Source organism: Trifolium pratense, linkage group LG3 (assembly GCF_020283565.1).
Source record: "Trifolium pratense cultivar HEN17-A07 linkage group LG3, ARS_RC_1.1, whole genome shotgun sequence".
In the NCBI taxonomy this organism is placed as follows: Eukaryota; Viridiplantae; Streptophyta; class Magnoliopsida; order Fabales; family Fabaceae; genus Trifolium; species Trifolium pratense.
The window spans coordinates 51,255,825-51,280,667 of record NC_060061.1 but is presented as its reverse complement, the minus strand read 5'-3'; the positions used below and the strand labels follow the sequence as shown (position 1 = coordinate 51,280,667).

The 24,843-nt window shown below is 32.3% G+C and overlaps 4 protein-coding genes across 4 annotated transcripts; 2 read left to right on the top strand and 2 right to left on the bottom strand.

Moving 5' to 3' along the window:
- The first annotated feature begins 472 nt into the window (after positions 1-472).
- LOC123915346 (F-box/LRR-repeat protein At5g02910-like) lies at positions 473-5,038 on the top strand. The gene is made up of 6 exons (XM_045966477.1): positions 473-1,345; positions 1,471-1,632; positions 3,867-4,049; positions 4,261-4,410; positions 4,520-4,651; positions 4,916-5,038. The coding sequence occupies exons 1-6, from the start codon at positions 473-475 to the stop codon at positions 5,036-5,038; spliced, it is 1,623 nt and encodes a 540-aa protein (XP_045822433.1).
- Positions 5,039-5,922: 884 nt separating this feature from the next.
- On the top strand, positions 5,923-6,738 carry LOC123915345 (putative F-box/FBD/LRR-repeat protein At5g22670). The gene has a single exon (XM_045966474.1). The coding sequence runs from the start codon at positions 5,923-5,925 to the stop codon at positions 6,736-6,738; it is 816 nt and encodes a 271-aa protein (XP_045822430.1).
- Positions 6,739-9,030: 2,292 nt separating this feature from the next.
- Positions 9,031-13,200, bottom strand: LOC123913567 (bifunctional endo-1,4-beta-xylanase XylA-like). The gene is made up of 2 exons (XM_045964353.1): positions 12,949-13,200; positions 9,031-10,532 (listed from the first exon to the last, which is right to left on the bottom strand). Exons 1-2 carry the CDS (start codon positions 13,046-13,048, stop codon positions 9,529-9,531), a joined length of 1,104 nt encoding a protein of 367 aa, XP_045820309.1. The 5' UTR covers positions 13,049-13,200; the 3' UTR covers positions 9,031-9,528.
- An 8,402-nt stretch (positions 13,201-21,602) lies between these two features.
- LOC123915344 (F-box/FBD/LRR-repeat protein At5g56420-like) lies at positions 21,603-23,764 on the bottom strand. Its single transcript, XM_045966473.1, has 3 exons — positions 23,175-23,764; positions 22,043-22,343; positions 21,603-21,881 (listed from the first exon to the last, which is right to left on the bottom strand). Exons 1-3 carry the CDS (start codon positions 23,762-23,764, stop codon positions 21,612-21,614), a joined length of 1,161 nt encoding a protein of 386 aa, XP_045822429.1. The 3' UTR covers positions 21,603-21,611.
- Positions 23,765-24,843: the final 1,079 nt, after the last annotated feature.

Below are 24,843 nucleotides of genomic sequence, written 5' to 3'. Positions count from 1 at the left end.
AAGGATTGAATTTATGTTGACATCAATAACATAAGACGTGTGATGCAAACGGTGGAAACGTAAGAGACCAAATTGATACTACGTTTTAAACGTACGAACCAAATTAAAACCTAAAATAAGGGGCTAAATGTGTAGTTAAGCCAAATAATATATAATAATTTTAAAAAACACATGAATGCAATATATTATTTATAAATATATAGTAAAAAAAAACTCAATCTCTTTTAATCATTAATGATACGTATATATTAGGGTTGATTGACATGATGTGGACTGCAAAAAAAGAAGAAAAAATAAATAAATAAGTAATTAGGTTTAAGTTTGCGAAACATAATATAGTTTCCAAGAAAAGCAAGAGTCTCTTCCCACAACTGATTTCCCAATTGTTTAATTTTCTCATTGCAAACAAACTTCTGACTCTATGTTGCTTTTCTGCATCTACTTATGTTGTCCCCGACGGCAATTTAAAATCATGCATAAACATAACAGAGAGAAGAATGAAGACAGACTTGGTGATTTGCCTGATGATGTTTTACATCACATACTCTCCTTTTCCGATGCGAAACAAGCTGTTCAATATTGTATACTCTCAAAAAGATGGAAAAATCTTTGGAAGACTCTCCCTACACTTAAATTAACTTCTACACAGTTTACAACTCGCAGGGCTTTCACCGAATTTGTGTATAATATTTTGTGCCACCGTGATGCTTCAACGTCACTCTACACCTTTGATTTTTACGGTGATGGTAGGATTGAGACTCAACTACTCGAAAGGATTTTGAAATATGTTTTTTCACACAATGGCCAACGATTAAAAATCAATACGAATTATGATGACCTAAGATTTCCACCTTCCTATTTTTCATGTCACACTTTAACGTCTCTGGACCTTTCTCTTAATCCTTATTGTAAGGGATCATTATTTCTTAATTCTCTGAATTTGCCGGCATTGGCCAACTTGTCTCTTCAAGGATTTATCTTTTGTGATAAGGATGACAGTCGCATCAATCCATTTTCGACATTAAACAGATTGAATAGTTTGAACATTGCCCATTGTATATGTAGTGGTAAGCAATGTCTCTTCATATCGAGTGCCACACTTGCCAATTTAACAATAAAAGATTGGCCTAACAAGCAAAAATTTCAGTTATCTGCCCCAAGTCTTTGTACCTTTGATTTTTCAGGTATTCTTCACGAGAAACTTTATGGGAGCTTCAGCAATCTCTCTTCTGTCAAAAATGTAAATATCAATGCATATTGCTACAAAACTCGTTTGGTTCTACTCAATTGGCTAATTCAGCTTCCTAATACAGAATCATTGATAGTTTCTGTGGATGCTTTGAAGGTATACATTAAGGAATGTTTGTGTTTCAGAAAACTTTAGAAGCTTCACTATCAGTTTTCAATTTTTTATTACACCAACTTTTCTTCTATATTTTCTGATTTAAAGTGTTTTCCTTAATTGATTAGGTACTCTCCTTTGTTCCTGATATATTGAAGGTTGAATTCCCTTCATTGTATAGCTTGAAATCACTGAAAGTAACAACGTATTATGATTCAAGCTTAATACCAACGGAAATAGTGAACTTTTTGCTTCAAAATGCACCATCAGCAAAAGTTGACTACACATTAGTGAGTTAAATGTGCATTTAACACAAATTTTCTGTTTTAGATTTTGCCATTTTCTTTGTTTTTGTTTCCTTCAGCCCCCATTTAGATGTTTGTTGTCTAACTCATTAGATTTTTCTTCCTTATACGTGTTTGATAAAATGTGAAGTTGGGAATAGTCTTAATAATTTTGTAGTTTTTATTTTGCTTTATATTGGTACTTGTTTCGGTTTTCCATTTGTGTGCAACATAGTGTAACATTAAGGATTGAATTCCTAATTTCTTGCTGACTTAAGTATAAACTTGTTTGTGGCTTGTAATCTGAATTTGTGGGAAAGTTAATTAATAAAAGTTCATATTCTTAATGGTGTTACCTTTTCAGTTGAAACAATAACTAAGTTCACCCAACAATAGAAGTTATGTATGTTCTGTTTTGGTCAAAATGCATGGTGGAGGATACAAGAGGTAGACGATTATGTGATGCAGAAGTTTCGAATCCAGAGCGAGTTTTCGAAGTATGGATGCACTATAACAGGAAAACACATACCACAAGAGAATCCTTTCTACTAGATAGCATGTTTCAGATATTATTTATTTTCTTGTATTTGACATACTATGGTCTAGTTTGGTTCTTGTCTTCTACTTTTCGGATATTTATATATTCGAATTTTTGTTTGGTCATGTTTTGATTCTTAATTGTTTCATTTGGATAGCATAGTGTGAATCACACTGTGTGATGACTGATGATGTCTATGTTTTATATCAATCTATCGGTTTAGTTTTCTTAACTCTTTGTTTTCGCGCCAATATGTGTTTTATTTGTTATTTTGCCTCTGCTTTTTTATGCTTCTGCGTATTTTCTTTGCTTCATCAATCTAATAACATTGTTTCTGTCCTCTCTTTGGTTAGTAAAATTGCAAAGCAGTTGAAAACTCATCAAGATTTGACCATTTTAAAGTAAATACAATGCTGTATAATGGTTGAAGCTTTTTAAGTCTATAAAAAAAAAAAAAAAACAGACAAATGATCTCATATTCTTGTATCAGCCAGCTCATAAACTGTCAAATTACATCTTTTGTTTCCACCTGCAATAAGAACTTCCTCAAAATTCATTATGAAAAATTGAATATTTTTTAGGCCAATGCAAAATATTTTAAATTTTTATATACATGAAATATTTTTGACATTTTATTCAAAATATTTTTGATATGGTAGTATAATCAAAATATTTTACACTTCATTAAGAAATGTTACATACTTACATCATTAAAATAAGTTGGTTGTTTGAAACTTTTTGCACTTATGGTGTATATACAAATTTTAATTTTTTAAAATAAAAATATTAGTAATAAACTTTGTTATGAAGATATTCCATTTAAATATACTTCAAATCAAGATTTATATCACCTTTTTTTTTACTGGAAAATTATCAATAATTTTTAAAATATTTTATCATAAAAAAATAAAATATAACAAACAAAGTAAAAAAATAAATAAATTGAATTATCCGTGTTAGATTTAAATTTAAATCAAATCTTTTCTGTTTTTTCTGTTTTTTTTTTTAATCAACCCCCAAATCTTTTCTGTTTGATGGAATTTTTGTTTTCGTTTTGATGGAACTTCCAAACCTACATATAAATAGATGTACATGTGTATTCAACTCAAATTAATGACTGACTGGCCTCTGATCCCGTCAAAACGAAAACTATCCAGCAAAGATGGCATATCCCGGGCGGTCAATCCCAACGGCAGATAGAATTAGTGACTTGCCGGATCCAATTTTGTGTCACATTCTATCTTTGCTTCCAACCAAGCATGCTGTAACTACAAGTGTCTTGTCGAAGAGATGGAAAACAGTGTGGCTCTATGTCTTCGCTCTAGACTTTGATGGTGAAACTTCCAAAGATTTTAATAGCTTTCGCCAATTTGTTTACTCAACCATATCCACGTTACGAGAAAAAAAGACTTCAATCCATTCGTTTACCTTCAAATGTGGCAGAAATTCTCACTTTCAACAAAGAGAATACAATCAAATTTTAAAATTTTTGATGCTACGAGGAGTAAAGAATCTTGACTTCAACATGTCCAAAAAAATCTGTTTTACCAAATTACCACCTTGCATTCTCAGTTTGAAGACGCTTCAAGTTCTTAAGTTGACAGGGATAAAGATTGGAAAATTTAAACGAGTTGATTTTCCTTGTGTCAAAACGCTTCATTTGAATTGTGTTTTTTTCATATCTCATGAATATATGGTGAAGTTTCTTCTTGGTTGTCCTATCTTAGAAGATTTGCAATTAGACTTAGGTATAAAACATAGAGACATGACAATGAAAAACATGGGTGTGTTACCTAATTTGGTCGAAGTAAGGATCACTGATAATTGGAATTCGCTTACTCCAATGGTTTTGGTTTGTAAGGCAAAGATTTTGCATGTGGAAGATGTATGTATACAATGCTCCTAAATAATTGTTTAGATGAATTATTGTTTCAAATTAAAATCTTTGTTAATTGTTTTTGAAATTCAAGATATAATTGAACTTTGTTTTCTATCTAACCTCAGAGTATTTATTGGGTGTTTTCGTCGAAATCTATATCAGTTGAACAACAATTTGTACAACATTTCTGATATTGTATTTTATGCAACTCATACAGATGTTGCTGTGGCAATGGACAGAGCTACCAATGTTTCACAATTTGATCAACTTGGAGGTTAGTCTTAGTACTATGGCGTTCTTTGGAGAGTGCAAGTCATTGATAGGAATACTCGCACATTTTCCCAAACTTCAACATTTTATCATTCAGGTTTTGTTCATGTTTACGAATATTTCCCCACCTCTTTTTTTATGTTTTTTAACTGTTGATATTATGTATTTTAATTTTAAGATTAAAAACTTATTTGAACTGTTGACAGGATTCTAGGGGTGTACTAAGTGAGTGTTTCGATTGTTGGAACGATCCACCCATTGTTGCAGAATGTCTTTCATTACAGCTCAAAACATTTTCCATTAATGGTTACGGAGGCAGCGAGTATGAGTTTGGATTGGTAAAATATATTATGGAACATTCAAAAGTACTAGAAACCATCACAATTACGAGTACATGCCTTGAAAAGGACCAAATGTTATTGAAATTATCTTCTTTCACAACATGTAAACTTTTATTTGATTGATGAGCATTATACTGTCATCTTGCAAAAAAAAATATGTTTTATGCCTCACTTTGTTTCATGTATGGATGATTTTGTGTGTTGTTGATTCTAATTAAATAGTTTTTTAAAATCTGTTGTCTTATAATGATTGTCATACAGATTTTTTGTTGTTTTTTTAACAATTGGATGTGGGGGATGACTAATATCTTCAGTTTTCTATTTGCTGTGAATTTTGAGCATTACTATGATCCATATTTTAAGCTTCTTCAACTACTGATATGATTACATAAGATCTGAATTGGTTAAAGTAAAATGAGTTGGGGTGAAAAGAAAACAATCTTTTTGAGGCCTTCATTGTGCCTAAAGTGTTTAATATATTTTTTCTTGCCAAACAGATTATTAATCAGAAAATGAAGTGTAAAGTGCCAAAGTTATATATAAATATAGGTTGTCGACTCGTCAAAATCTATTGCATTGAGGCATAATTGGGAATTGAGGGGCTATACTTTTTTACTTGAAAATTATTATTATTTTTAAAAAGATTTATCATCAAAAAGAAAAATATAAGAATCAGTAAAAAATACTAACTATATTGAATTATACTGTTAGATTTAAATTTAAATCAAATATTTTCTGTGTTTTTTTTTCCGTTGAAAACAAACAACCGCCGAATCTTTTCTGTTTTGATGGAATTTGTTTTCGTTCTGATGGACCTATATGATACAAACGTAAAATTTAAAAGACCTATTTAATACTTAAAAATCATAAAAGACCTATCTGATACAAAACCTAAAACTTAAAACAAGTTTGTAACTTAAAAAACTTAAAGATCTATGTGATACAAAAGTAAAACCTTGAATACATGCATTTGGCCTTAAAACTCTTACCACTAGGACCAACTTATTTTTTTAATTAAAAGGTTATATTTTTTAAGTATCGGTATCCAGATCATGTCGACCTTAGCAGGTGCACCGGTACATATCCGAGTACCAAAAATTTCACTTTTTTTTTTCAAATAAATATTGCACAAAATATGCCGAGATTTTAGCATAAATCAAAATATATTTTAGGTTTAGACATAAATAAAAGATATGCATGTATTGAGATTCAGAATTCCATACTAAGCATCTTTGGCTCACTCCTCAATCCTCCTTTTCTTGCCAAAGATGTCGTCTTCTCACAAAAACAAAAGGATGAAAAAATCTTCCCTTGATAGGATTACCTTGCAGCCGCAAGATTTAATTCTCTGTCAAATTCTCCTTGATTTGAGATCGTCGATTATAAGTGCCGATATAATTAGCGACTTGCCGGATCCAATACTTTGTCACATTCTCTCCTTTCTCTCAACCAAACAGGCTGCAACCACTAGCATCCTCTCAAAGAGATGGAAATCGGTGTGGCTCTCGGTCCTCTCTCTCGACTTTGATGATCAAGCCTTCAAAGTTTACGATAGTTTTCGCAGATTTGTTTACACAACCATGTTCACTTTGCGAGACAAGAATGTTTCAATCCATTCATTTAACTTCAAAAGTGGAAGATCTTCTCAATTCACACAAAAACAATACCATAGAATTTTTAAAATGGTGATGCAATATGGACTCAAGAATCTTAACTTCAACATGTCCAATAAATTAGGTACTACCAAATTACCCCCTCGGATTTTCGGTTTTAAGATGCTTCAAGTTCTTAAGTTGACCAACATACAAATGGGAGATTTTGATAAAGTGGATTTTCCTCATCTTAAAACTCTTCATTTGAATATTGTTTGGTTCAAAAATCATGAATATATTGTGAAGTTTCTCTTTGGTTGTCCTATTCTAGAAAATTTCAAATCATGTTTATACTTCAACAACCATTCTAGGCACCATGTATTGAAAGACTCGGGTATTTTACCTAATTTGGTCGAAGTGCGGATTTCTGGTGTGAATACTCCAATGGTTTTAGTTTGTAAGGCGAAGATTTTGCATATGGAATATGTATGAATACAATCTTTGCTTAGATGAATTATATTTTGCTCTTTGTATTGAGTGTTTTGGTACAAATATACATCAATTGCTTTCTAATAATGTAGTTTGCACAACTCATACAGGCAAGGTGGAAGAAATGGACAAACCTACCGATGTTTCACAATTTGATCCATCTGGAAATTAGTTTTGATGGTATGACTTTCGAAAAGGAGTGCAGTTCGTTGCTAGCAATACTCCCACATTTCCCTAGACTTCAACATTTTAACATTCAGGTTTTGCTCATGTTTATGAATATTTCCCTTTTTTAACTTTAATTTCGCATATTTTAATTTTTAAAAACATGAATTATGTGAATTGTTGATAGGATTATACGGGTGCACTAAGTAAGCATTTTAAATGTTGGAAAGATCCATTCACTGTTTCAGAATGTCTTTCATCAAATCTCAAAACATGTTGCATTAGAGGTTACAGAGACAGCGAATATGAATTTGGATTGGCGAAATATATTTTGCAACATTCAAAAGTACTAGAAACCATGAAAATAGTACAAGAAACCAAGACAATTAAAAGTACATGGCTTTCAAGGCACCAAACGCGATCGAAATTATCTTCATGCACAATGGGATCTACAAGGTGTAAACTTTTATTTTATCTACGATGACGGTTAGTCAGTTACGCCATGTCCTTTGTAGAATGTTTAGTGGCTTTTCATGACAGACATTTTTTTTTGGAGTAATATCATATGACCAATCCATGCAATGGAAGGTTTTTATTCTATTCTGTGGAAAATATATGGTTGCTTGAAACTTAGTGCTTGATTTTTTAGTCGGTTGAAACTTAAAATCCTTGATTGCTTGAAATATTGATGCAGATTACATTATCTGTTTGTCAATCTGCATTATCGTAGCTGTAGTTTTCAATTTGTTGTGATTTTTTAGCATTACAATGATCCATGGTTGTTCTATTTGCCATTAAATTCAATGCCATAACAGAGGTTTTAATTGGGCAGAGAGGTTATTAAGAATGTAGTGTACAGTACAGGTTTTCGAGTTCCCCAATTAGGAGGACAGACTAGTGGTATTCTATAATGCATAGATAAGTTGTGATATAACTAAACGACTCAAGAGCATCAACGGAATATAAGTTGTTCTAACCCTCAGAATATCATTCATCACTCGGACACTACCCTTATTGTTTCTCAGTGCGCGCTCGTGTAAGCATGCACCGAGTCCATATTTATAGTTCAAAAGCTAACCTATGCAAACAGCATCGGTCGGTCACTCAGAGTTCCTTCCCTTGTTTGGATAGGAAATCGGTCAGTCACTCATCGTACCCACTCCCCCACTGTTTGCTTCAGCTACTGCTGCCACATCTCTGTCGGTGAATAAAAGACGTGACTTCAGTATTCGTTGTTCATGCAATGCATCAGACTCATAACAATTATTCGTAACATTGGTCCTATATTCCAACTTATTCCATGCATCTCCCAAAGCAGTTAAGTTATTGGTATGATCAATACTCAATAGAGCTCAGGTAATTATTCCAGTGATGGAGAAAGTTAGGATCCTCTGTTATCTCCTGCAAAATCAGACAACATTATACTCTTAGTCTAAATATTTATTCAAATTTGTTCCAAGAATAAGTGTTTTTAGATGTGTATATATTTTTACCAATTCAGGTTACCCTGTTATTGATGAAATCTCCATATGAGAACTCATCATGCATTTATATCAATTAAATTTTGAAGTGATTGGGATAAGAGGCAATGCTTCCAATTGAAAGCAGTGACCCATGAGTCCATGACCATTATCACTACTTCTTTATATCTCAAATTAGTCCTAACATTTCATGGGTTATAGACAGTAATCACATTATTATAGCTACAATGATTACAAAATTGCAAATTGGTATCAACGTACTAATTCGCAGTAATTTTGCGAATTGATTCGTCTAAATCCACAAACAATTTATAGAAAATCAATCACATACCAACGTACTCTCACTGGTTGGAATGAGCTTTTGAAACTGCTTGAAACAAAAATCACACATAACGCTGTCATTAAAACCATAAAATCGAAAGAAAAAAAATCGAACAAAAATAGTTACACATGTGGTTCAACGAATACCAAATGTGACTATAGAAACAAGAATAGGAGCAGGATAAAAAGAGATTTGAATTTTTTAAGTAGTCATGAGTTTGATTCAGACATATAGAAAAATTTGATTACAATGGAAAACACACCTTGTTTGCTCCACATTTTTTTAAAAATATTTTTTTATCAAAGTGGTCTATGGTAGTCGTTGCCATGCTAATATTAAACTATTATTCATGATATACATTAAGTTTCCAAGCTAAAATACAAGTAAAGGTTAGCTAAATGGCCCTTCTCAAACTTATGAAGAGAACATCCATAGTACAAAGACCACAAAGATCAAAACAAAATAAGGTATTGAGTTGCAAGGAAGCCTTATTGATCCATTGTCCAAAGATCCACTCAAAAAGCACACAGGAGATTTAGCATTGCAAAAAGCACCTAAGTGAGTGTTCTCTACTAACCAAAATGAGACAAACCCAAAAGTTTTTCTCTTCATAGAAAACCAAACTGTGAAATAAAGTTTACACCTCAAGGATAAAGCAAATACCCCCAATTTGTTCTTGTTTGAGAAGCCTTAGCAACCAGTAACCACCTTCTTCCAAAATCCTGGCAAACAGTTACCCTGTGGCATATCAGTATTGACCAGTATAAACAAAAAACAAATACTAGTGTCCATCAAAAAACGAGGTGTGGTATGGTTTAATAACCATTAAGCGCGAAAATCCCTTTTTCTACTTTGTTCTCTCCTCCAATAATGACCTGTTTGACTATCATCCCTTTGAAGTTGAGATCCATTATAGCCTAAATTATGTCTATTAGAGCCTTCCCTCATTTGATAACTCTGATTCCCACCAGACCAACCACCTCGATTATTCCTTCTAAATTGCGAATCGCTGGAAACATAAGCTTTTTCCTGTTGTTTCCATCTTGACACATTTGTGTCTCCGTTTCTCCATCCTGTGTTCATTGAAATTGCATTCTGCTGACTAGATTTGTATTCCCAAGACTTGCCGCCAATATTAGACAAATTATTTGACTGCTTCTGGCACCAAGAATTATCCCTAATTTTTCCCCATCCTTTATCTGTCTCTAAGCATCCAGAATTCCAATCTCGGCACTGATTGTTATGGTTGCTTCCTTCATTCCAACCTCTTGATTTATCATTACCACCTTCCCAAGCATTGTCAGTTAATCCTCGACTTCCACGAAAGACGCTACTCTCCCAGGGATTGTCAGTAGTATCCACATTTTCAGAATTATCATGATAATCCCCCTGGTTTTGTCCTTGGACTTTATTTTCTGAAGCTCTGCCAAGAGATAATGCAGCACATTCCCAAGGATTTTCACCATCAACTGATATTTTTGTTCTTTTATATTTTATGGCATTCTCTTGTTCTTGTTCATCGGGGATAGTAAAGAATGCATTATCTAATTCCTTTATCAGTTCAGGGTCAATACAAGGATTCCAATCTATTTGCTCAATATAAGCATCTGGATCAGGTAGCGAAATATCACAGGGAAGACTGTTGATTTCTGCCCAGTAACGTTTTTTGGCATTTTGAAATGCTTCTTCGGCCCCTGAATCCTTCCAATCGAGCACATTATGGTGGCAGTAAATCAACTTTTTGGAATCAACAATCTTCTGCCACGGTACACGTCCACTCAAAGTGCAATATTTTTTCTCCCATAAAGGTATTCCATCGTGCTGAAATTCTAACAAGGTTGAAAAACAAGAAATTCAGTAAATTAGATACAGTATTACAAGGAAGAAGGACAGCAACACATAATAAATTACCATCATAGTTTTCAGACATAAACAACACAGGTAAAGAAAATTCAACCATAAAAGCTATGACAATAAATAATATGAAAATTCACACAAGTATTCTGAATTTTTTATTAAACTTTTGAGAACCAGCGCCAATTGAACCAACTCAATTATGTAAGGTAAGTCACCCGATAAGAACTGAAATTTTATTTGCAAGAAATAGGTCAGAATTCCCTGTTTTAAAGTATGAACCATAGAACTTTATAGGGTCTGCCCCACCAAAGTCAAAAGAGCTCAATTTTAACAAATTGACTCAATATCCTCTTCCTCTGTTTTCCTGTATTTCATTGTTTATATACATTGTGATAATATACTCTCTCTAACTACCTGAATCTAATAACTATCCAATTTCAACACCAAACTTGATTTGAAACATCCCTTCATATCTTCCCATTAGTGGTAATCAATTTTGCAAATTCCAGTTGGTGTAGAATGTTCAGACAGAATAAAAATTAAGCCACTGCAACTATGTTGGGCTTGAAACTACTTAACAAATAATATGGGTGACACAAATTAGGGCAACAAATTGGTCCAATGTCTTAATTGGTGTTTGTGACCTACACGCTTCACCCTTCTACCATGTAGGGCAGTGATACAACGGTTTTAATGTTTACTATAGAGGCCTCTTTAGCTACTGTACCACGAACTGCATCCGGCAGTTACGGTGGTGGAAGATTGGTCAGCTTGCGTATGAGCGAGAGCTCTGTCGGTCTACGATCTATCACCTGCCCCTGCTGGGAGAGCACTCAAATCCAACACTTCGGGCTGTGGTGGTGGGTTAACAGGAGCCACTACTGCTGGAACAAAAATGCTCCTACCCTCTACTGCTGAAGGTTCTAATTCCGTTTCTGTTTTTTTTCAACCACCGTTTCTTCATCCTTCAAGACATCAACTTTCCTTCTGTTTTCTTGTTTCAATTCTATATATGCTTCTTTGCTTTCATGCAAGTCAGTTTCTGCTTACACGTCTTGAGTCCAAACTTCAAGGTAATGCTTGAGCACCACCTTATGAAAGATGCACCAATTTGCATTCTGATTTCCCTCTTTCAACGAAAACTGCCATTTCAGAACATCTCCTCTTAAAGCTATGGCTTAAGATAGCTTCACCTTATCAAGTGATCCTCAAAATACCAAGTTCCCCTGTTGTATAGTATAAATTACAAAACTTTGAGGGTCTGAACCTCAAAATGCCCCAATTCGTACAAGTGTGATACCATTAACCATACCATCTCTCTAACTACTTGAGCGTACAAACTATCTAATGCTAAATACCTAATTTATGAAGTATGTAAAACCTCTAAAGTGTTTCTTAAACCAATGTTATTATTGAATACAGAATGGCCTATGCTATAACTTCAATCGGGATACCTCTCTTTAAAACAAGAAAACAAGGTCAAGCTTTATTATAAACATGGTGAATGCAAGATTGAGAGTTTCAATTTAAACCTGAAACCTCTCTAAAAACTTAGAAATTGGAACAGATCTCTTCAATCAATAGAGGGATACATCAAATAAAGGAAAAGGAATCTTAATGGTTCAACGCAAGAGCACACTTACTAAAGAAATAGATTCAAACTTTCAGCGCATCTAACTACGCTGTATCAAACAACCTATATTATAACTACATTCATGGAAGCCATCATCCAATGCACGAACAAACTCCAACCAAGTGGGAGTTAGGAGGAGTAGATGTTCGCACCCTTACCCTATAAGTGGATTGACTATTCCAAGATTTGAACCTGTGATTTCAGGTCACAACGCAGCAACCTTACCCATTACGCGCTTTCAGCAAACAACTTAGACTACACAAAACAATTTCCTAATATGCAATAGACAGCGAAAAATGTTAACTTTAAACACTAAATGTCCAGAACTTGCATCAAGAAAACAAAATACAATGCAAAGAACAGCCTTTTGCACACAATTAAACAAAATTCATATCATTTATATTATAAACCAATTTTCTAAAGTAAAAAAATCTTCACTTATTTGTCAGTGAAAACACATTATTTATGTTCTGATTTCACAAATTCTCTTAGTACCAATGTTTTAAAAACAAAACCAAACATCAAACCAACAAAACAACCATAAACAATGCCACTTCACGGTTCAATTCTTAAACCATTGATCTACACCCAACAACAACAACAATAACCCTTCCTCTCCAACTAGGTTTTCTAACTAACTGAATATAATTTCACAAAAAAAAAAAAAAAAAACTTTTTTTCTCACCCCCAAATAAAGAAACAATATCATAAAAAAAAAATTAAAAAAAGAAAAAAAGAAAGAAGAAAGAAATTACCAGGAAGAGGTGCTTTGATGTCGTAGAAAATGGAAGGAGGATTAGGAGATCTGCGACGAGGGAAGAATCTACGCGACGGACGATAATTCCATTTTCCCATTCGTTTTTTGGTAATTTTTTTTTTGTTTGGAATTGAGAAAGTTAACACAGAAAGAATCAGAACTGAAGTGAGAAGGTGAAAGAGCTTTTGAGTTTTAACGCGGTGGAAGTAATCACTTTTTAGTTTCTACTACTGTGAAAACTGAAAACTGAAAAGAAAATGAAACGATGCTATTTAATATATATAGTACTGTACAGGTCAGCATTAGTACTGTTCACAGAAGAAAATCGTGTGTGTTGCTGTTGTATCCACAGATTCCAGAAGAATTATGGGCTACTTTGTAGAACATTATTTTATTTTTGGTTAAATATTTTTTTAATTTATATAAAAATAATTTTATTTTTGTCTATATAAAAATAAGTGATAGCATATTTTAGACTTTAAAAAAATTATATTTTATTCTCTAAAAAACATTTATGCATGAAATTTTACCCTTGCTATTATTTTAAAATTTAATTATTTTTAAATAAGTTTTTTATTGTCATATATTTGTTAATGCACACCCACTGTTTTTTATGAAGGTATGCATTAGCAACATACACATTAAGGTGTATTTAACTACCTTTTAGTTATCATTTGCTAACACACACCTTCTAAAAATTAAGTAGGTGTATCATAGCAAATGCATATAGGAGTTGCTAACGTACACCCACTTATTTTTTAGAAGGTGTGCATTAGCAACATGCACCTTAAGGTGTATTTAACTACTTTTTAGTTATAACTTGCTAACACACACCTTCTTAAAAATAAGCGGGTGTACGTTAGCAAAATCCATATTTAAAATACTATAAAAAGATAAGGCTTAGGGCACATCTCAGTAATTCAAAAAAGAAAATATTTTATTATAATTTATGCATCTAATTCACTATTTAAATTTGATTACAAATTAATTAAACAAAATTTAAGATAATGCTTTCACTTTTGCATTCTTAAGGGCACAGGTTAGCAAAACCCAAAAGATAAAAAGTGATTAATCATGAGGGACTTTCTATAATGTTCTAAACATGTCCGTGAAATAATCGTTCAAAAGTACACATTGGTTAACAACATAGACTAAAACTATGTGCATAATAATTTTGTAGAACCAAAACATGTCACTTTTTTTATATGGACAATTTGATAATTTTATAGAGACAAAAAACATATTTAATCATTTTATATGGACAAAAAAAATAATTAAATAATTTTAGTCCTCGAACTATTGTATAAACTTTTTGAGAGACCAAATTTGAGAGTGCTATTTATTGATTTTAGAAGTATGATATTAAGAGTGCCAAAAATCAGTAGAATGACAAAGGTAATTATCAAGAAATAAACCACATCTCTATAAATACGACCAAGATTAAGACTCACGATAACCCAAACGGCTCCACCACCAAGTGAATGTGACTTTTTAATAAAAATCTAAGGTTAAATATTTTTTAAATCCGTACAAATATCTGACTTTTTAACATAGTCCTTGAGTAAAAATAAAACATGGTCACTTATAAAATTTAGTATACATAACTTTTTTGTATTCAGCTTCTTATCCATTGAATTTGTTATTGCAGATTTCAAGAATATCATATGAGTCACCGTTCACGTGTGTTGACTTAGTTTAGATCAGTGTGGATTAGTCTTTTGCAAATTGGAATAAAGTTAAGAGGCTAAAAGTGATATTAAGAAAGTTAAGCGCCCAAAATCAAAAAATTGTTAAAGTTATGGATCAAAAGTACAATTTATAATCGACATCCTCTCATCCTCTAATTGACTATATTAGTCTAAAAATTAATGTATATTTATTAAACTCTTAGAAATTAAATTCAAGTGATCATAGTATTTTAAAAAATATATAAAACAAACTAGTGCAAATGTTGCCACCAAAAAAACAAAGAGGGTGTGTTCAACAACTCAATATTGTATACGTCCATGAGAATTGATCCTTGAGCATGTTTATTTGTGTGTGTTTGCTTGTACATATCGATGATTAAATGTTTCCCGGTTACTAATTAGACAATTTGTGTTTCAAACACGTGTTATAAGTAGATATGACTTTCACCCATAATTTCTTATCCTTTGTCGTAATTTTTTAGAGTGATTAAAAATATATTTAACTCTATAAAATTCATAAAAAATTAAGATTCAATGTCTTTGAGATCCATACAAATATACAAATTTCTAACATTAGTTACTAATCAAATCTTAAAGTTGCACGTTAGTCTAATTTCTAACAATAGAAATTTGTATATTTGTACCGATCTCAAAAATATTGATTTATTGTGGATTTTGAAATTGACCTTCAACAATTAACATTAGTTGATACAAAAAACTGAGTCATTTGATCAATTGAATTTGGAAATTACTATTACCCATAAGTCTATCATCTATTCTACTAAAAATAAAATACTTCAAAAAATTCTACATGCTACGATGAAACCACTTCTCTAATAACACATTGAAAAATTGAAAATCAATATTAGGTTATTAACATTTTAATAATCCTTTCGGCTATATAAAAATGTGCATCAATTGAAAACAAACTAATGATTTAATTAGACAGTTTGAAGGCTTAATTAAATTAAAGATACCATGCATATACGATAAGTAATATTTTCTATTCTTTAAAACAAAAATTAGCATTGTAATTGCAACAAAATAGATCATTAACATCCGTCATGTAGGTACAACTCATAATAATAAAAAGTTGAATGAATATTTTATATATTGACGTATAATTTCAAATTTACAATTATTCAATTCTCAACACTTGGTGTGTGCGAGTTTAGCCATTTGGCTCTTTAGAACAAAAAAAATTGAAATCCTAACTATGTTGACAAATAGTTCATACTAATTTATAGCAAAAAGTCTAAAATGCATGCATTAAAAAGAAATGAGTAGAGGTCCCTCAAATTTGGCTAACACAATAATCACTCTAATTCACCCTCTTTGAAACATCATAGATCATTCCCCACTTGTTTCAAAATGTGTGTGTGTGCAGTTCATACTCATTGTTCCACAACATCCAGCACCATAGAAATCAACTTCATTTTTCCACTAAACCCTTGTCCTAAATGAGACCTAATTTTCACATAAGAGATGTAGCATTCTTGTTTATTTTTGGGTTTTCTATATGGCACAATGGTCAGCTTCAGTTCTTTTTCTTTTTTTTTTTAAGCATTTGGGGATCAACCAACTTTTGGACTGAATGACAATGAGGGTTACTAAAGTCACCCTGTTTACTCAGATTAGTTGCCTTTTACTGCTTCTTTTTTTTTTTTCTTTTTTAACTGAGTTGCCATTCCAGATATATATTCATCCCTTATTCTATATTTTGATCCTACATTCCCTTATGCTAAATTTGGAGGCATTTACAAACATGTGCTTAAATTTCCAAACTTTGTTTTTCTCTAGAGTGGCTATTAGCAATTTCACTTTAAGTAGAACTTAAGTGTAAAAAACTAATGGGTTTTCTCTAATTTGCATCTCAAGGGTTTCAAAAAGTCTTACTAGTGTTTCACCATAATTTTTGGGTCCCTACTCAAATCAAAGTAACACAAACAAATAAACAGGCATAATGCTACAATTAAGAACTATAATTTGAAACATATACCTAAAATTCATAGAAAGGAATTGATATAAAGATTACCCTGATAATAGAATGATTTGAAATTTCTTGGAATGTCTTGGACATCAGACATGTAGGATAATCTGGAAGGCCGTGTTTGAAATTTTTGACGACGTTCATGCCATCCACTTTTTGACGTACGTTTTGCTTTTATAATCATCGTTTTAGCTAACATAGCCTCTTTCCCTCCCTTCTTTTCCATCGAGTTCTTCATTGCCGATTTCAAGAGTATCATGTTTTTACTTGTGTATTGAAACGGTAACTTCTTTTGAATTTCACTTTTGTTATCATATTTTTCCTTCATTCTCGGTGTTGGGGGCAAAGTAGTTGAAATCATGTTGTTCGGGGCGATTTTCACTAATGATTTAATAGTGAATTGTCTTGGAATGTTCTGGGCATCGGACATGTTGGATAATCTAGAAGGTTGGGTTTTATATTTTTTACGACGTTCATGCCATTCATGTTTTGACGTATGTTTCGCCTTTATGATCATCATTCTAGCGAACATAGCCTCTTTCCCTCCGTTCTTCTCCATTGAATTCTTTATTGCCGATTTCAAGACTATCATATTTCTGCTTGTGTATCTAAACTGACTCATTTGAAACTTGTTTTCAATTCCACTTTTGGCGTCATATCTATCCTTCATTCTTGATACCGGGGGAAAAGTAGTTGAATTCCTGATGTTGGGGACGTTTGCGGAAGTTACAACCTGCATCCCTCCATTCTTCTCCATCGAGTTCTTCATTGCCGATTTCAAGAGTATCATGTTTTGACTTGTGTAGCTAATAACCGGGAATTTCTTTTCACTTTCACTTGTGTTGTGAAAGATCTCCTTCTTTCTTGATGTTGGGGGAAAAGTAGCATAGCATGAGTTCATGATGTTGTTGTTGTATGCATTTGTGTAGTTGTTCATTGTTGACATCGGTGGCAAAGTAGAGTTGCATGAAATTTTTAAGAAGTTCACTATATTAAGAAGACCTTAGAGTATATATATTTTGGAAAAGTGAGTAAACTATAAAGTGAGGATATTAAGGGATATGGTAACAACCTCATGCTACCTATAATATCTACTTTTGATTTATTAAAAAGAAACTCATAAAATTTTTAAATATTTCCGGATAATTTGCCTTAGTGTTATGAGTTTGTTATCAATTTCCTATTTTTTTACATACAGTTGTCTTTCTTTACCTATTTTTTTTTTTTTATTTTGATAAGGATATATTTTTTCTTTCTATAAAGTTATTTCCTTATCTTCTTTGTTAATCTATATTAAGATCATTAAATAAAATTCAAAAAAAAAAATTATTAACTAAATAACCCGAATGTAGTTATCATTTTCCTATTTTTTGGGTCTACAATTATTTTAAATTTTGGCTAAGGCACATATTAAAGACTAAAAAGTAGAAATTTTATATTTAAATAAATATTTTTTTTAAACAATTTAAATAAATAAATTTTAAAATTTTAAAAAGTTGGTGTTCTTAGAACACAAGTTAGCACTATTCTAAATTTTTTATGGTACACAATATTATTAGTTTTTTTCTTGTCAAAAAAAATATTGTTAGTTTTTATTTTCATTATTTTGTTCATGTAACAAACTACTCCCTCCGTCCCAAAATAAATGACTTATTTTTTACTTTATCTACTATTCATATGATCTCCTTTGACTGATTTTTTTTTTACTAATATGTATATGCAAATATTAGCATATGAAATGTTGTTTGATTTATCTCGATGAGTATTTTAAAAATATATAATTTTTTTAATTTTTAATAATAGATAATTTAAGATATTAATGATTAAAGTTGTGCATTGACAAATATGAATGTGATCGAATAAGTCATTTATTTTGGGACAGAAGGAGTAGTGTTTTTCTAGGATTAAAAAATGAGAAGAAAAATTAAAATAAAAGGATATATGCAAACAAAGTATAAAACAATTTTACACGATCAAACAATAATAATCTTGTATTTTACATCACTCCATGTTTTTTCTCTCTCTTCTCAAGTCTCATTTGTCAACTATTAGATTAACAAAAGGAGAGAAAACTTGAGACAATAATTGGAGAGGATCCAAATCTCATTTTAATGATATGACACGAAGAATAAACTATTTTAATTGACTATTAGTCAAAAAATTCAAGTGCTTCCATATCTCTATAGTTTCAAAAAATACTTGTGCTGAGACTCATATTCATATGGGTAATAACTTCAATACTTATACATGTACACTATGGGTGTCTAACTTCAATAAATAGGGATCAATTTATAATTTTCAACAATTTAAAGGACTAATTTGAAATTTTTAGGGGCTTGTAATTTTTCAAAAAATTCAGGGTTCTATTTGCAATTTAAAAATGTTTATCGGTGTCAATTTGTAAATTTTGAAATATACGGGAGGAAGAAATTTCAAATTCATAGTTTTTATGTGTGATTTTAAATTCATTAAATTTAACTTTGACAAATACTTCATAAATTTACATGATTGTGAAAATTCCCCAAATTAATCATCTAAACAAGGAAATTTGGATAGAAGAATATGAATTCCCTAAAAAAAATTAATTTACCTCAAAACATTCCTCCATCCAAACTTTACCATAGTGTTTACGTAGGCAAACACACGTGAAGCTTATGCGGTAACACAACATGTATCTTTAGAAAATGGTTAATCTTGTTATGCGAAGTTTTCAGTTTTATCTCTATTTAATTTTAATGGAGATAGTCTTCCATAATATTGTAGAACATTATATTATTTAAAAAATAAAAATGTGTATATTTGTTTGGTTTGTGTCTAGAATTTGTGTTGATATATCATTTCTGAATATTGTAGAATGTAAAAATAGTCCATGTTAAACTTGTTTTGCTAGTAAAGAATACTTTTAGTCCTTAAACTAGTCCCTATAAAATACAAACCGTGACTTAAACTAGTATTTTATTTTTTTTTTAATATTTTGATCTTTTATCTTTTATTTGTAACATTTTAGTTATTTATCTCCCAAAATGCGTAAACTTTGGTTCTTTTCATGATTTTCATGCACAAAAATGCTGATCTATCTAGGATTATCTTATTTTATGCACAAATTTTTACTCAAATACACCTCAAAGTAGCTTAAATCTTTATTTTATGCACTCTTTAATCTCTTTTTAAACATTTTTTTTAATAAGACAAATTTTATTAAAAAAGCAAGTACAAGGAGTACTTGATAAGTGAAATACAACAAGATGTACAAGACAGAAAATAAAACATCTAAACAAAGAGCATATGTAGCTCTCCTAACACCCAGCAGACCCCAAACAACCGCTCCAAGCAAAAACCCCACATACCCTCCCAGTTGACCACAATTCACACCACAAAAACCAGCAACCAGGCCTGCTGTTCCTGCAGAAACAAACCAGACCGGAAGCGGGTGAAAAACTCTCCACCCCTCCAATTAGCGCCGAAGACACAGCCCAGGATCCCAGCACCATTCGCAGAACAAGCACATCGGTATATTATGTCGGCTCAAACCCCCACCGCCACAAAAGAAGCTTTGATCTCATCAATTATTTTGTCCGGATCTTTCCAAACTTTCTTATTACATGCTGCCCCTGTTAGACAATCAAACAGCAAGAAGAAATTCGGTGGAATGACAATCACCAAACCAAGCCACCGGAAAATCGCGTTCCAAATTTTAGCAGCAAACTCGCAAAAAAGAAAAAGTTGCAGCCCTGTTTCCTCGCACCCATTACAGTGCACACAATCCCGAGACCCCCCATTCGGCTGACACCCTCTAAGAGCTAAACTACACCTTGTTGGAATTCAATTACGCAATAACTTCCACGAAAAGGCAATAACTTTAGAAGGAGCGGGGCTTTTCCAAATATTCTCAAAGACACCTAACTCATGATCATTGAACATCGAATCCGAAGAGGGGACACGGCCTAGATACCCATAAATCGAGCTTACCGAAAACATCCCACCGTCCTCTAATCTCCATCTCCACTCATCTTTCGCAACTGAAAACACCAACTCATGCGTTAGCGCCTCCAATAGACAAAGAAGAAGCTCTTCCTCCCAAACAAACAACCTCCGCCTCCACCCCATATCCCACCCGTAATCTCTTTTAAACTTAAAAATCAAAATCCCCAAATTCTTAATAAACCCTGGAATATGAATCCAATAATCGTACAAACAATTTTAAGTAATACTATTATAACCTCTACAAATTTGATAACAAAACACAAATATCGTCCGCATCTAACCTGTCCAATTTTTCAGCTTCAAAATCAAATATCATATGCAGGTTCATAGGAAATGAAAGCCGGGTTCCATCTATCGCAACTAAAACCATTCAGTTCAGACATATATTACATATACCTTACTCTAAGATATGCTACAAAGCCGAAAATAGCATATTTCCAGACCATTATAATAATACTCACAGAACTACTTATTCAAAAATCAACCAATTAACCAACAAAATATCAAATAAATAGTGGATTCTAGAAATAGAAGAAGAAAACCTTGTGCTTCATTTTCATCTAATTCTATGATGCCAAACAAAAAGTACAACTAGAAAATCACGCAAAATTGTAATGAAGTAACCAATTAAAGTATTAACTACCTCTTGACTATGCATTTCCTTTGAATCTTTCTACTGCTAACAAAAAAAGGATAATAGTGGCCGCAGCAATGTATATGATAACATTAACTATTGTTATATCACAAGCTCTTTAATGCCAACATATTTCACTAACAAGCACAATCAAACAACTCCAACAACAAATCGGAAATGGAACAATTCTCACTTGCAATGCAATAGACCAAAATTAAATTAAAAGCATCAAAACAAAATCGATATCGAGCAACATTGCTAGTCCACCCTAGAATCCATTCATACTAATTACCATCAAATTCAATGGTTGTATATTATTAGAATAGAAACTAATGAAAAACACTGATATCTAGAAATTAAATAAATTAAAATGAAAGTTTACATCCCGAAGACATCCTTGGACAGGTGGATAATTCTTCTATAATTTGATGCTTTTGCATTCCATCTGAGGAGCTAGTATTAACACCGATAGTCATCACTTCTAAACGCCTTGCATTCTGCAAGATGTATTTTGCAAACCGAAGATCATTTTCCGAGCCTTCAAAATTTAAGATAGTACATGACCTGAGGTGAGATGAAAGGCATTGAAGATCCGAAATTGGGCATTCCCAATCCTTAGATACGCTGGTATTCCACTGTCAAAAGGGATAAGAACAACATTCATCAAATTAACATACTCCCTTCGTCCCAAAATATAAGAAAAAATGGTTCAACAAAAGGTAATCTATCTGGTCTAAATTTTACACCAAACACATCAACTTTGTTAAGTAAACAACATAATACTCGAGGAACGAACCTTTCTCATGTAAAGAATTTGAAGCTTGGGACAATGCTGGAGCAATTGAACAACACCATCCCAACCATGAAAGAAGCCATAAAACCATAGTTCAATATGAATTAAGTTTCCAAACACCGGAATGCCTTTGAAGAACTCTTTAATATTCTTCTTCAAAGAAGGCTTTACCTTGATTACGCGTAGAAACTTGACATTATAAATCACTTTAAACGGAACATCATTCGAACCGATATCAGCTTTAACTAATTTGGACAAGAACAAGGATCTAAACTCCTTATTCTTTTTACATCTTCTTATGTACCTGGTGACATTCAGTCATATAAGGTTTTTGTTAGAAGTTTTAGAGTATTATAGTAAGTTTTAGGTATAATAACATGACAAAAAGTATGGAATTTAGCTCCATTGAAGATAGTACAAAAGTTTGAAGAAAAAAACTACAAAATAAGGAAAAGTTTTTGGAAAAATCGTGTCATGATTTAATTTGTTACATTTTTGGAAAGTTTTAAAAACAGTCGGTTACCGTGAAAACAGACGGGACATAAGAGTAACCTAGTGACTAGAAATTCCACCTTAGGCTCTGTTTGGATTGATGGAATATAATAGAATGGAGCGGAGCGGAATAGAGTGCGGTGAAATGGGATGGAGCGAAATGGAATAAATCTTCCCTTTCACTGTTTGAATATTTTAAAAAGAAGATGAACAAAATTGAAGGTAAGTGGTGGTATTGGATTTCATTCCATTATTATTTTACAAATTCAAACAATGAAACATTATTATACTCCAGTATGTTTCATTCCATTCCATGGCATTCCATCAATCCAAAAAGAGTCTTAAGGTAGATAAGTGGGATGAAAGGGTTCCAGTCTTAAGGTAGATAAGTGGGATGAAAGGGTTCGAACTGAGCTAAGCTCATGACTAGAAATTTAAGTTATTATGCATTATATAACAGAACAAATACTTTTAACAAGACCAAGTACATTTGTGATTAATTCACAACGTGACAAGCAATTTATAACACATCGGCATAACAGTCGAAATCGCAAAATCCATAAAGCCACTACGACCTCAACGGCGGCCTTTTTTTTTTAACCTTTTTTCTAAATAAGAGGATGACGTTAGAAGGAAACAATACCTTGGATAAGAAGTATGCAGATCTTCTAGATTAGGACAAGCCTTAAGAACTTTTTTGATATCATTCTGATTTTCAAAACAAACATATTTCAAATGTAGGGTTTTAAGCGACGGAAGATCAACACACAAATTTTCATCTTCAACTCTTAAGTTCTCAAGTTTGAGAACAACAAGGGTTTGAGAGATGAAAATGTTGGAACTCATGGTAACGTTGTTGAGGAAGATATGAAATTCCTCGACACGACGTTGTTTAGCGGCTTCTAACCATCCGTCGAAGCTTCGATGATTGTCGTCGTTAAACCAAAAACGACACTTAAGGCTAAACGTTTTGAGTTGAGATTCTTGTTGGTTAGAGAGCATGAGAGTATCTATAAAGCGACAAAAGCGGCGGAATGTTTCGTAGTCTGCGACGGTTTCGTCGTTGAAGCTGAGAACGGTGAGTGAGTAACAGACTCGAAGCCATCGCTTAGAAAGAATGGTGGTAGTGAAAGCTTGTTTGATTGGGAGAAAGGAGAGAATGTGGCATAATATATCGTTTGATAACTGGCTGATTCTATCCACCGCAGCCACTGGTTCCTCCGATTGCGACATCCCGACGATGATGGAAGAAGGGTTTATGGAGCGTGCTGTGGTATCTGTTTCTCCTTTTTTATAGCAGCGTTTTTTTTTTGTTTTTTGTTTTTTTTTTGTTTTTTTAGATTATTTATTTATCTTATTTTGTTATTTATTTATTAAAAAAATTTGTTTCTCTTTAGAGAAAAGAATCGATGTGTAGATTTTTTTTGTTAAACTTGGAGTTTTCTCATATGTTGACGTTTTGACACATGCTTCTCTTTCGATTGGTGTTAGTGATCTCTTCAAGAACGACGTAATGAAAACTTTCTTTCTTCGTAAATAGTTTTTCTTTGGGTAAATGATTATTTGCTCCTGCAAAATAAGCAAATTTTTGTTTACCCACTGCTCAGATTTTTTTTTTCTTGTTTACCCCTGTAAAAAATAGAATCCCTCATTTACCCCCTAGGTGTACAGCAGGACATTTGACTGTGCAAATCTGATGACATGTGCTTGTACACGTGGAAAAAAATTCATTTATATTTATTTTAAAATTCCACGCCATAAGTCGTATAAGTTTAATCGTGTTTGCTCTTCAACCAAATCATTTGTCCTAGAAATAGAAAGAAGTAGAAGACGAACGATTCTAGTGAAGAAGAAGACGATTCTGGCCAAAGAAGCAGACAACGAATTAGATATATCATGCAGCAAATTATGCAATAATTTTGGGTCTGCATAGTAAGCAAAATTATGCAGCAAGCTTATTATGCTTTTTTTTTTACGGAAAGCTTATTATGAATTTTAAAAAACAAAAATTATCAATTTTATGAATTTTTAAGAAGCAAAATTATCGATTTCATGGGTTTTATGAATTTTTAGGAAGCAAAATTATCAATTTTATGAATTCTTAATTAAAAAAGGTTTAATTATTTTTTTCAAATTTTTTTAATAGATGACATGGAATTCTAAAATTAAATACAAATGAATTTTTTTCCACGTGTACAAGCCACATCAGCAGATTTATACAGTCAGATGTCCTGCTAATACACCTAGGGGTAAATGAGGGAATCTATTTTTTGCAGAGGGTAAACAGAAAAAAAAATCTGAGCAAGGGGTAA

What these genes read in the sequence shown, in the direction of transcription:
- LOC123915346 (XM_045966477.1), top strand. Translation starts at nt 473, where the DNA reads ATGCATAAACATAACAGAGAGAAGAATGAAGACAGACTTGGTGATTTG. An exon ending in TTTCTGTGGATGCTTTGAAG is followed by an intron (nt 1,346 to 1,470) that starts GTATACATTAAG and finishes TTAATTGATTAG; the next exon opens with GTACTCTCCTTTGTTCCTGA. An exon ending in TTCAACATTTTATCATTCAG is followed by an intron (nt 4,411 to 4,519) that starts GTTTTGTTCATG and finishes AACTGTTGACAG; the next exon opens with GATTCTAGGGGTGTACTAAG.
- LOC123915345 (XM_045966474.1), top strand. Translation starts at nt 5,923, where the DNA reads ATGTCGTCTTCTCACAAAAACAAAAGGATGAAAAAATCTTCCCTTGAT.
- LOC123913567 (XM_045964353.1), bottom strand. Translation starts at nt 13,048, where the DNA reads ATGGGAAAATGGAATTATCGTCCGTCGCGTAGATTCTTCCCTCGTCGC. An exon ending in CATCAAAGCACCTCTTCCTG is followed by an intron (nt 10,533 to 12,948) that starts GTAATTTCTTTC and finishes CAACCTTGTTAG; the next exon opens with AATTTCAGCACGATGGAATA.
- LOC123915344 (XM_045966473.1), bottom strand. Translation starts at nt 23,764, where the DNA reads ATGTCGCAATCGGAGGAACCAGTGGCTGCGGTGGATAGAATCAGCCAG. An exon ending in CTGCATACTTCTTATCCAAG is followed by an intron (nt 22,344 to 23,174) that starts GTATTGTTTCCT and finishes GAATGTCACCAG; the next exon opens with GTACATAAGAAGATGTAAAA. An exon ending in AAATTCTTTACATGAGAAAG is followed by an intron (nt 21,882 to 22,042) that starts GTTCGTTCCTCG and finishes CCCTTTTGACAG; the next exon opens with TGGAATACCAGCGTATCTAA.